General features: G+C 37.7%; 1 protein-coding gene across 1 annotated transcript in view; it reads left to right on the top strand.

Annotated features, from left to right (window-relative positions):
• The window catches only part of LOC107739701 (whirlin), a 105,259-nt gene extending 93,150 nt beyond the window's left edge, over positions 1-12,109 (top strand). Inside the window, exons 9-13 of the mRNA XM_016551899.1 lie at positions 975-1,046; positions 2,898-3,420; positions 5,705-5,868; positions 6,527-6,649; positions 10,629-12,109. Coding sequence (XP_016407385.1) covers positions 975-1,046; positions 2,898-3,420; positions 5,705-5,868; positions 6,527-6,649; positions 10,629-10,811 — 1,065 coding nt within the window. The 3' untranslated portion in view covers positions 10,812-12,109. The remainder of the gene's footprint in view (positions 1-974; positions 1,047-2,897; positions 3,421-5,704; positions 5,869-6,526; positions 6,650-10,628) is intronic.
• The last annotated feature ends 288 nt before the right edge of the window (positions 12,110-12,397 follow it).

Below are 12,397 nucleotides of genomic sequence, written 5' to 3'. Positions count from 1 at the left end.
AAATTTATATAATAAGCGAGTACACCATGAATCCATTTTCCAAACAGTGTTTTTGGCTTGTCCTGAATCACTACGGTACACCTATAATAAGTGTTTATATTCGGAATATTTAGACTGGTTCGGGTAGGTACTGCTGCGGAGTAGCCCAGTACCTGCGTGATTCGTCATAGACATAAATAGAGAGAAGTAGCTCCGGCTACAATGTTCTTCCGCAAGACGCACGTAGTTCTGTTTATTAACCGCTAGAGCGCCAAAAGTTACGGACTGCAGCTTTAAGGGTTAAAAGTTCAGTTAAGGATTCATTAGACTGATTCAATCTGGTAACTGAATCAGTTCAGTTAAGGATTCATTAGACTGATTCAATCTGGTAAATGAAGCTATTCATTAAAAGAACTGACTCATAAGAGTCATTTGTAACTATTCATTAAAAGAACCAACTCATCAGACTCATTTGTTCATGAATTCAGTTTAATGTGTATCATGAAATATAAATGAACTCTAAATTGTACAATTATACAGCAAAAAAAGCACAATTATTACAGGAATGACAGACAAAACACATAAAACAAATTAGTCCATAAGTGCCTCCTTTGTAAGTGGCGAGCACTCAAATAAAGTGAATTGATGAGGCTTTTGTTTTGGTGGAGGGGAGTTTTAATGAGGTGAATCACAGGTCTGAATACAATCAGCCGTCAAGTCACAACATCACCTCCCTCTTATTCCACCCAAGCACACGAATCAGGGTTTCTCTTCCTCTCTGTGCGATATGTGTTGGACGGAAAATGAGACTGGATGCGAGATTGAAATGTAGGACTGTAAGTGCAATTGTGTTTTGATGCCCCTCTGTGAAATGGGCCCTCAACAAAATGCAATTTGGATTGAACTTTTGTTTAGGAGATAAACACACAGCTGTGTTTTTCATTTGTTTCATAGTCTCTTGTTCTCGTTTTCACTTTTGTTTTCCTCTCTCCCAGAACGATGGTGTTGCAGAGAACAACGGGGAACAGTCTCTGGAGCGTAGCAATGCCCTGCCAGACATCTCTCTGGTAAGCCCTTCAGTTTGAGGAGGAACAGGAAAGATAAAAGAGGGGGAACAGAGAGAGAAAGGGGAGTGTTGGAATCTGCTGAGGTGTGGAATAGAGCACATTATGAGAACTGGCAGTGAACACCTTGAAAATTACCAGGGGCAGATTATGACCGGTGTGATGGTGCCTTTTGAATGAAACCCGAAATTTAAAACTCTCAGCATAGGGGTAGGCGGTATGACAAAGTGTTATGTCACAGGAAATGTGGTTTTGTATCAAAATAGCAATATATTTCATATGTAGTTTTTAATTTTAATCTAGCAAATGGTATATGAAAAAAGGATATAATCTAATGAGATCAACAACTATTTATTTTAATTAGATATTATATTAATATATATTATGTATTGTACAAATAAATAATACTTGACCTCATTAGATAATTTTCTTGTTTTAATTGCCACTTGATGGAAGCTAACCATTGTGATTTTAATATTATTCAAATATGATTAGAATATTTTGAATTAACTTTAATTCTTTATATTTTTAGTTTTTCAGGGGGTTTTTTTATTCATTTTTAGTATTTTTAGCTTTAATATATTATGTTTTTTTGTCATTTTTATGAAAAAAATGTTTCTAGTGTTAATTTATTTTTATTTCTGTTTTAGTTTCCGTTTTATTTTAGTTTGTAATTTTAGTAAAAGTACAGCTTACTTGTATTTCTAATATTTGCTAGTTCGTTTAGTTTTTCACCTAATAACCTAATATTTAATTTTATTTTATTCCAACTTCTTTTTTTTTTTTCAATTGACAAAAAATGTTTTTAGTATTTTTAGTTAATGATAACACTGATGAAAACCAAAAGATAAGATTCATAATAGACAAATGATAAATCTGGCCTCCAAAAACTGATTATGAACAGATATGGGATTTCAAAACAGAAGACTTTCAAAACTAACATTACTCTATATTCTGACTTGAAATTATGATTGTACATTTTTAAAACAGCCAATACACACTTTTGACCACACATTCTGTATTAACGCAGCAAGCTGATGTTGCTAAACTGTTCCTCATATGCCCCAGAATGATTAATCCTTCAGTCCTAATCTTTATTTACTCCATGTTTCTTGTCGCTGTCATGTGAAGATAACGTACGCAAAGCAGTCCTGCACATTGTTAAGAATATATCTACAGTACAACAGTATAGTAAAATCTCTACTGTTGACATATTTTATACTGTCATGCCGCCCAGCTCTATCTCAAACGGTTGTAAAAGCTTGGCTACTCAGACAGCTGATGGTTGTTTGACGGAAAGAGTGAAAGAGAGAAATAGACGAGATGATGACACTTTCGCTGACGGTTGCCTGTTGTGAGAGAGATGGCCGAGGAAGATTGGGGTCTTTCTCAGAGAGTTTTCTGTTGGTAATCTGACGAAACCCCATCAAGCATCAGCATAGCTCTATCAGGCGCAAGTCAGGAGCATGTGAAAGTAAAGTTTCCAGAGAATGTTCGAGCCCAGATGGGAAAAAAAACCCACGCAGACGACTCGCATTTCGGTTTGATTGCTTTCTGACGGCACTGACACCTCATTCATCTGGCTTCTGCTCACCCCGTTCAGCCTTATTTTGTTCATTTCCTGTTTTTTTGTTTTTTTTGTTTTTGTTTTTTGCTTTGCCACTTGGTCTGAATGAACCGGTTGTTCTTGTCCTCAAAGCAGTGATTTGTGGGTAATTGTCGTATGTTTTAATGTATGGGTGTGTATGGTGCATTATAAGCTGCGAAGACTGTGTTATTGAATGCGGAATGTTTTATTGATCTCCTTTGAAATATAACCTGAAATATGGCTAACGCTCTCCTCTTTCATCCTAGGATGAGGTTCATTCCACCTCAGATTCCCCTCCTTCCTTTAAACCTCCTCCTCCCCCAGGGCTTCAGCGCCGGCCCAGTCGAAAAGCCACGCTTAGCAAACGTCCCTCTTCCAGCTCCTCCCAATCGGGCTTGTACTTCACTGCTCCTTCTCGTTCCCAGACCAAAGAACCCAAACACCCAAAAGCACCCAAACCTCACACATCTCCTCCTGACACCCTCAAGATAGACGTCCCAGCACCTCAGCTCTCAATAGTGAGTCAGCATCCTATCGGACCATTCCCCCGGGTCCAGTCTCCTAGTAAGGTGAAGCCTGTTGTCCAGTCGTCATCTCCAATTCCTCCACCCGCCCCTAATGTACCTGCACCACCTGGGCCGCCGCTGCCTCCTCCTTCTCCACCCCCATGCCCAGATAAGCCCGCCCCTTCTTCCCCAGCATCCAATCAGCATTTTGTCATGGTGGAGGTGCACAGGCCCAACGCAGAGCCTGATGTGAACGAGGTGCGGCCGCTGCCACAGGCACGAGGTGAGACTGGCCAGATTTGATGCATTGTGGGCAGCTGCAGATATTTAATGTAGACCTATCATTAACCAGCTGTCGATTTCTATCCAGTCTGGTTATTTTCACCCAATTAATGGCTAAAAATGAATTATCCTCAGTGTTGAAAAGGAAAAATTTTCATTTTAAAAGAATTAGTTCAGGCAGATATTGAAATTCAGTCATTTTACTCACTTTCTTTTTGTGTTCCATGGATAAAATAACCACATATGACTTTTGAATTACTTATAATTTGAATTATAGTTGAAAAAAATTACATGAATTATGATTTTTGGGAGAAAAACTTTGGAGAGTAATCACAATTGCGGTCATAATTTTGAATACACCTTGTAGAATCTGCTAAATGTTTTATCAAAATAAGATAATAAAAACAATAAATAATAATAATAAGATACTTAATTTTAGTGCTGGCCTGAATAAGCTATTTTACATAACATATGTTTACATATAATCCACAAGATAACATAATACCTGAATTTACCAAAATTACCACATTCAAAAGTTTATAACATTTGGTTCCTAAAAAGCAAGGAATTTTTATGGTTGTTAAAATTGTTAATCTGCAGATGTATTACTTCAACTGTCTGTCTATCTGTGTTTAGAAACACTGTAACTGTTCACATTCAGTCTGACTAAAGCAATAGTTTGTCCTTTTGAAATGTCATTTAAAGCATTTTAGTCCAACTGAAATCATATAAATACTGGAATGCGCTACACGACTTTTAAAACCTGGTTAATGGTTGCATAAGTCGCATGACAAATAAAAATATTATCACTGCGTACAAAATGGCATACTGTATAGTAGGTACTACATTTTATTTGAAACTTGCTTTGTGACCGTTATAGTATGAATGAAATTTGGACGTACTGCACCCGCCATGTTAGCACTAGCTGCGTTTCCATTACAGATTTGAGCAAAACTTTTGTGATATTTTAGAAATGTTGATAAAAAACTATTACAAAATGACGCCGTTTCCATTAACCAATGTTATATGACTAAAACATCATTTTTTCCTCTCGCAATAAGTCATGGCGACAGATCAGACATCAATAGATGTAGGTTTACGTATATTGCAGCCACCGCAATAGCCATTATTTTTAATCGAAGGAGATGTAGGCATGTATCTTTAGCGAAGCAGCGTGGCGAGCCGCTTCAGTGCTGCTTCTGAAATGTGCCACTAGAGTGACTAGACTAGTGACTATGGCTGCGTTGGAGCCGTAATGTGCCGCAGACATGTGCAGTGTAAATAAGGGGTTATCTAAGCATTAATGGCAAGGAAAGCCCCTTATACTTGAGAGCGGTTTTAGTAAGTTAAAGAATGATCATGTGACTTTTACATATGCCAGGTGATCTGTAAATGCAAAAAACTGTTTCCAATGCAGTTTTGCTTAATATTCCTTTTTCGAATTGCTTGAAAAACCACCTCATGCGAGCATAAAAACGTTTTGTGATAAATGGGAGTTTGCGCGAATTTGACGTGTTTCCATTGAGCGTTTTTTCATTTCACAATTTCAGTTTGCGCAATTTGAAGTGTAATGGAAACGCAGCTACTGTCATGGGACCTGCATTGCTTCACTTCCATTCATAAATCCTCTCCCATGGCCTCATGGGATAGTAAAGTGTCCATTAAATGCACACTTCAGAATCTCGCAAGAAGTAGTGGGTCATCAGAATGCTTTTTGCCTACTGTTTTAGAAACACTATGAATTCGGACATACCAGGCTCATATAATGTTTTTCACTATTATATAGTATGGGAAGGAGGCATATTTGGGAAAGAATATGTGTTTTTAAATCAGCTCAAAATATTAAACATGTTTCATATCCTCTGATGGGATGAAATGATAACCTGGAGCAAAAAATAAAATAAAAAATGAAGCCTGACCAAAAAACTGTAGACTGGCAGTGACTTTTGGCAACTAGAGCTGACCCTCCAGACAGTAAATGGGCCAAAAATCTAGCAAAAGTGCTGTATTCCAAAATTAAGTCTAGTTTTTGCAAAGTAAGACTAACAGAGTTTAATAATGCAATTGTGACTCAGCTTTGTCCAGCATGTATAAGTTAATCAGGCCTTGGCGCTGTGCACATGCTCTGAAAGACAGAGCTGACACACAATGTGTATTTAATCCTTTAAATATTCCATTAGTATTCTTGGAAAAACAGATGTAGACTGTAGCTCGGCTACACAAAACCCCACTACACTCGATTCTAATTGCATCTGAATGCACTTATTGTCACCGTCTTCTTGTAGGAGGGACACTATCCCAGCTGTCAGATAGCGGACAGACCCTTAGCGAGGACAGCGGTGTGGACATTGCCGAATCTGGACGTCTCAGTAAAGATAGCAGCCCACGTCCCGCCCGCACAAGAACCCGACGGGATGGGCACGGAGGAGGAGAAACATCTGCCAAACCGGTGAGACCGAGAGAGAGAGAGAGAGAGAGAGAGAGAGAGAGGTGGATGTGTGAGAGTTAATGACAGTGAAAGAGGGTTGGTGTTAAAAGTGTGAATGAGAGTGAAAAAGTGTTGACAGAAGAGTGCAGTCGCATAAATCTATTTCCTCCCCCCTCCCTGTGACTGAGCGTGCTTGACTTTTAACAAATCATTTTCACTTTTCTTCTTTTGGTACATACATTTCCTTAAGTTTTTCTGTTCTTTCTTTGTTGACTCGTCCATCTCATCTCATATCACTGATCCAACAGCTCTCTGAAAAACCAATCTCAGTGTGCTGAATCAAGACACGTCCGTCTTCCTTTTGGCCGTCCTTTAGCTATTTGCTTCCTGGCTTTCTTATACGCATGAGCTGTGTTGTTGATCTCGCAGAGTGAACTAATAGTGCTATTTGAGGACACTGTGGTTGGGCGTAAGCCACTTCCTGTGGCCCTATTTTAGGCCGTCAGACACAAAGCAGTGTGCATTATCAAAGGCAAATGTGTCTTTGCTTCCTATCTCTGTTCCCTTTCATTCTCTCTCCCTCTCTTTGATTTGCTACTCTCCTGTCTCTCTTTTCTCTCTCCTCTTCTTCCCATCTTTCCCATCCTGTCTCTAATCTGTCTGTAAATCTACCTTGCAGCCGGGTCTGTTGGAACCCATGTCGACTCTAGTGAGAGTGGCAAAAAGCGCCAGTACTCTGGGCATCGCAATAGAAGGCGGGGCAAACACACGTCAGCCCCTCCCACGCATCGTTACCATACAGGTGAGTAGCCCGTACAGGGTTCTGTTATATACAGGGTTCAGAGGTGGAAAGTCCAGGGGTCAGAAAGTAAAAGTTCTGCCATATGTTTACTCCACTCATGAACTCAGCCAGCTGATTTCACTAATTAGTTCTACCTCCTGGCTGAAAAACTGTGCTAATTAGCAAATCCAGGTGATTGGAACAAAATACTGAGGAGGTCTTTTATTTCTGAACCTGGACAAATAAATTAAGACAAATAAATCGGAATAAATTAGGACAAAAAGCGAATTTCTTTAATACCTTCAGTAACATATATCACAGTTTCCAAAAAAACAAAACAAAAGAACTGTTTTCAGCATTGATAATAATAAGAAATGTTTCTTGAGCAATAAATCAGCATATTAGAATAATTTCTGAAAATACTGAAGACTAAAGTAATGGCTGTTGAAAATTCAGCTTTGCCATCATAGGAATAAATAACGTTTTAAAAGATTTTAAAACGGAACATTATTTTAAATTGCAATATTTCACAATATTAGCATTTTTACTGTATTTCTATCAGTATTTTTGATCATTTTTTTGCATTAAAACACACTTATATGTATTGTATATTTATATATATATATACAGTATATATATATATATATATATATACTGTATATATATATATAAATATACAATACATATAAGTGTGTTTTAATGCAAAAAAATGATCAAAAATACTGATAGAAATACAGTAAAAATGCTAATATTGTGAAATATTGCAATTTAAAATAATGTTCCGTTTTAAAATCTTTTAAAACGTTATTTATTCCTATGATGGCAAAGCTGAATTTTCAACAGCCATTACTTTAGTCTTCAGTATTTTCAGAAATTATTCTAATATGCTGATTTATTGCTCAAGAAACATTTCTTATTATTATCAATGCTGAAAACAGTTCTTTTGTTTTGTTTTTTTGGAAACTGTGATATATGTTACTGAAGGTATTAAAGAAATTCGCTTTTTGTCCTAATTTATTCCGATTTATTTGTCTTAATTTATTCCATGAGCAAAAGATAAAGTTTACTAAGATAAAGTAAGTACTACTATATGTGAATAAACATGATTTTTAACATCATTTATATTAATTTCTTCAGAAGTAAAACTACAAAAAATTACTGAATATACTTTTAAGGATTACATTTAAGTAATCTCATACTGTTTGTGCTATAGACAGCTTGAGGAGAGGAGTTCTATTACTGCTCTGTTAGTTGATTGTCACCTGGAAGATGGTAGTCATAGGAGCCAGAATGTCATGGAGACTTGTTAGCAGGCTCTTTTGACTTGGTTTAGTAAGCAACCCTAGCATCCGCATAGCAACTTTTAAATTCCACTTAGCAGCACCTTGACCAACATCCTAGCAACATGGCTTGATTTTTGTACAGGCAAGCACCACACATTTTCTCCTGTTGTAGTTCATCTAACAATACTGAACCTGAGTATGAATCACAATAGTACCCTGTGGTTCTTTGTATTTGGCGACTGCCAGGTTTTGCAGCTGATTATACAATTTCAAAACCCTCTGTCAGGTCGAAAGCGGATGCAGAGCCTGAGACAATGACGGACACAAAATGAGTCCCAATCATGAGCTCCCTGCCGTCAGTCATATATAGGTCTATAAGAGCACCAACAGCTTTGCACAATTAAATAATGAGCGCAGGAGCATGTTATAGACCTCCAGTTGTGGGCAGCTGTAGCGCAGGAAGCAGGTGTTGATGTTTGACGCCATTGTGGCAGTGTTTTATTCCTGGTTCTGTCTTTTCTAGTACTTAAAATCTCAAGCACTCTGTTGAACAGGCTTGTGGGAACGCTGCTGGCTCGGTGTGCAATTTGTAGAGTGAGTTTATATGTGAAAGGCTTTCTGTGTTTTTACGTGCGACTGCGCTGGAGAGGAAATGATGTGCTTTTTAAGGAGGGGACGGCTTCGACTGTGAAAGACGAATCTGAAATTACAGTGCCGCTGATTACCGTTGATTTAGCAGCAAATCAGCAGCTTCTTAATACAAGATTGAGAGACGGGCAGGAGAACAGGAAAGCAAAAATAAGAGTATAAGAGACAGTCAAGTCAAGTCAAGTCACCTTTATTTATATAGCGCTCTTGACGGAGCTCAAACTCAAAACACACGGTAGCAACAAACAGGAAGTGACAGTGAAAGTAAGTTAGAAGAAAGGAAGTAAATGAAAGCGATTGAGAGACGTAGAAAGTGCGTCTGGGGAGTAGAGAAATGGACGGGCATGAGTGGGTTTTAATTCCCCGGCTGCAGTCGGTTCATCAGCGTCATAATGAAAATCCAACAACAAAAGCGGCTGTAGATTAGATAATGTGGAGCTCTTTTGTTTCCATCATTTTTAGGCAGTGAATGAAAGAAGATGAGGTGCTGGTGAGATCTAAGTGGGTGACTCTTGCATGTTTAGCCTCCATTAGTTACTACTTCTTGTTGCATAAGTGCTGTCATTCACTAAAGCAGACTGACGTATGATCAGTAGTTTAAAGCCAAGGATTAAAAGGGTTAAATTGGGATTTTGGAAGCTGAGGGACCCTAAAATCTGTTGCTCTAAATTATTATCCCCCCAAAAATGTAAAAATAAAACCGATAAAAAAATGTTATGATGTGGACTGTCAGATGAATATTGCACACAAAAAAGGCAATTGCTTTCTAGAATTAAAATCTGTAATCTGATTGGTTGGGTTTACGTAAATTCCAGGTAAGGTTCTTAAGGCTTTTCAGTTTTTATTTTATTTTATCCTGAGTGGTTAAAATGTACCACCGCAGTATATTTCGTATTGTTTACAGTTCGGAATTGTCTGTAGACACTTTTATGGATGTACAGAAATTCTGACTGCAAAGACGACACACATTTCTTTGGTGTTATCAAGTGTTCACAGAGACTGCTGCAGGATTATTTGAATGAGTTGGCACTATCACTTAAAGGGACAGTTCACCCAAAAATGAAAATCCTCTCATCGTTTACTCATCCTCACGTTGTTCCAAACCTATGATTTTCTTTCTTCTGTGGAACACAAAAGAAGACATTTTGAAAAATTACTTTTTTGTGTCCATACAATGAAAGTCAGTGGAGTCCAGTGTTGTTTACTCCACAACATTCTATAAAATATCGTCTGTGTTCCACAGAAGAAGGAATGTCATACAGGTTGAAACATCTGGGTGAATAAATTATGACAGGATTTTCATTTTTGGCTGAAATATCCCTTTCATTGTTACTTTAGCATTATTTATATAGTATTTATTAGTGTTTATGGTAACACTTTACAGTAAGGTTCCATTTGATAACTATATTTAATGCATTAACTAACATTAACAATGAGCAATACTATTGATACAGTATTTATTCATCTTTGTTAATGTTAATTAACGGATGTCAACAAATGGAACCTTATTGTAAAGTGTTACCGTATTTATTTTGAATTAGTTTAATTTTTTTATATTTTCAGTTTTCATTTAAATTTTAATACTTTTGTTATGTACTTTGTCATTTTTATTCATTTTTTATTTCTGTTTAGTTTTAGTTTTATTTTATTTGAATCACGAAAACTATAGAGTATACACTTCAACTTTTTCAGAAACATCAACTCACTAAATGAACAACTTAATTTCAGACTCTAATCTCTCTAATGTGATTTAATCATCAGTTCTCCACCTGGGATCACTCGGATGATGAATTGATTGTATTTTAATTTTCAAATTTGCTTTTCCTTCTTTGATTTCCCAGTTGAAATGCACAAACAAATGGCATATATTGGCATATATTCAATCTAAATTCAATATGACTTTCTACTCCAAGACAAATCTACCAACCTGTGTACCTGCAACTGTATTTAGCACCAAAAATGGACTGACAAGCCTATTCTGTTTCTATGTGAACGTAGCCGGTCTGATTCAAACATTAAAGCAATTCATCTTCATTTTCTCAAACTATCTCTCATTCTCTTTCCCACAGAGAGGCGGTTCGGCTCATAACTGTGGACAGCTGAAGGTGGGTCAGGTAATCCTAGAGGTGAATGGAGTGTCTCTCAGAGGAAAGGAACATCGGGAAGCCGCACGTCTCATCGCGGAGGCCTTTAAAACCAAAGAGAAGGACTACATTGACTTCTTGATCACAGAGTTCAATGTGGCTCTATAGGACCGTGCGAGTGATGCTGGGACACTGGGACGTACCCGCGACATGTCTTGCCATGATTAACCCCCAGAATCCTGTTACACGGTAGACTTCAGCTCATCCTCCTTTGTGATGTTTTGAAACCAGTCACTGTTTGAAAGGCCATCCTGTGTGGACCAACCCTGCATTGACCTTTCCAATGGCAAATGCCAGGATAGAGCAAAAGTTCAGTCTGTTCTGGCCGGTTTGTTTTAGAAGATGGGACATCTTTTCAGTTGGCTTATTCTTTACGAGTTTCTATAATGAAATTTGGTCATCTGACTGCAATATCACAAGAGACTCTCCGTCGAGCTTGGATGTGTGTCGTGTTTTTGATATATACGATACCGTCATGGAGTCTAGGCCCAGCATCTTGTCCTGGTGTAAGAGTTTGTGTGAACGTGTCATGGAAATCATTGTTGTTGTTTTTTAAAAGTCATAGCTATTTTATAAGAAATATGTAAAAATGGATCAAATGTGTTTAATATATATATATTTAAAGTTTAAGAGGTGCACATTAACTACTGATTATAGTAAATAGTGATTAACCCCATAGAGATTCGAACTGAAGTGCTTCTCACTACAGATTTCTGTGAGCAGAACCGCTGAAACATCTTCTCATCTGCCTTTTTTAACTAGTCAGCCGGTTTCAGAGACGAGCAGCCATCGAAACTAATGAAAAGTTTAGATCTTCAGCGAGGGATCTGATTGATGCATTGAAAAAAAAAAGCATTCAGACTGGGAAGAGGTGGCAACACAAAGCAACAATGTGTCAGTCATGTTATATAAGCGGGAACAAGTGGGAGAGGAAATTGAGAAATGGTGTTATTGTAATGTGTGTGAGTCTGCCTGTCTTTGAATGCAGAGGCAGAGTGTGAAACAGTCCCACAGAGCCAAGATATGTGTGTGTGAGAAGGGGAGTGAAAACTACCTGAAGCTTTGAAATATTGACTATAGTGCAAGCACAGGACTGCTCATTTCCACCTGCCCACCCTCTCCGATATGACAGCCATCTTAAGCCCACCTAGATCACATACGCCACCATTTTCACTCCTCTACAGTGTGTTGCTTGACTCAGACATTTGAACAGTGTATATATAGTATATCTATATATTTTAAGTAAATTATTTGTAAAAAAGTTGATAATATCATTCTGAAATCTTTTCCTTTGTATAGCTGAGGTGCTCAGAGGGAAGACAGGCAAGACTGAATCAACAACTTTTATAGATGCAAAAAAAGATTTTCCTACTTTTCCTACTTTCCTTTACATTTGTCTTGTTTTGTAGTACAAATATCTGAAAATTCTTAAAGGGGTCATATGATGCGATTTCAATTTTTCCTTTCTCTTTGGAGTGTTACAAGCTCTTGGTGCATAAAGAAGATCTGTAAAGTTGCAAAGACTTAAGTCTCAAATCCAAAGAGATATTCTTTATAAAAGTTAAGAGTCAGCCACGCCTACCTAAAACGGCTCGTTCTAACACACCCCCACATACCTACGTCACGATCTCGGAAGATTTGCATAACGCCGCCCAAACGTTCACGCAAAGAAAGAAGGCGTAACTTTGATTCTC

This window comes from Sinocyclocheilus rhinocerous, unplaced genomic scaffold (assembly GCF_001515625.1).
Source record: "Sinocyclocheilus rhinocerous isolate Xijiao unplaced genomic scaffold, SAMN03320098_v1.1 scaffold585, whole genome shotgun sequence".
Lineage (NCBI taxonomy): Eukaryota > Metazoa > Chordata > Actinopteri > Cypriniformes > Cyprinidae > Sinocyclocheilus > Sinocyclocheilus rhinocerous.
The sequence above is the reverse complement of the archived record's forward strand: the minus strand, read 5'-3'. Positions and strand labels throughout refer to the sequence as shown.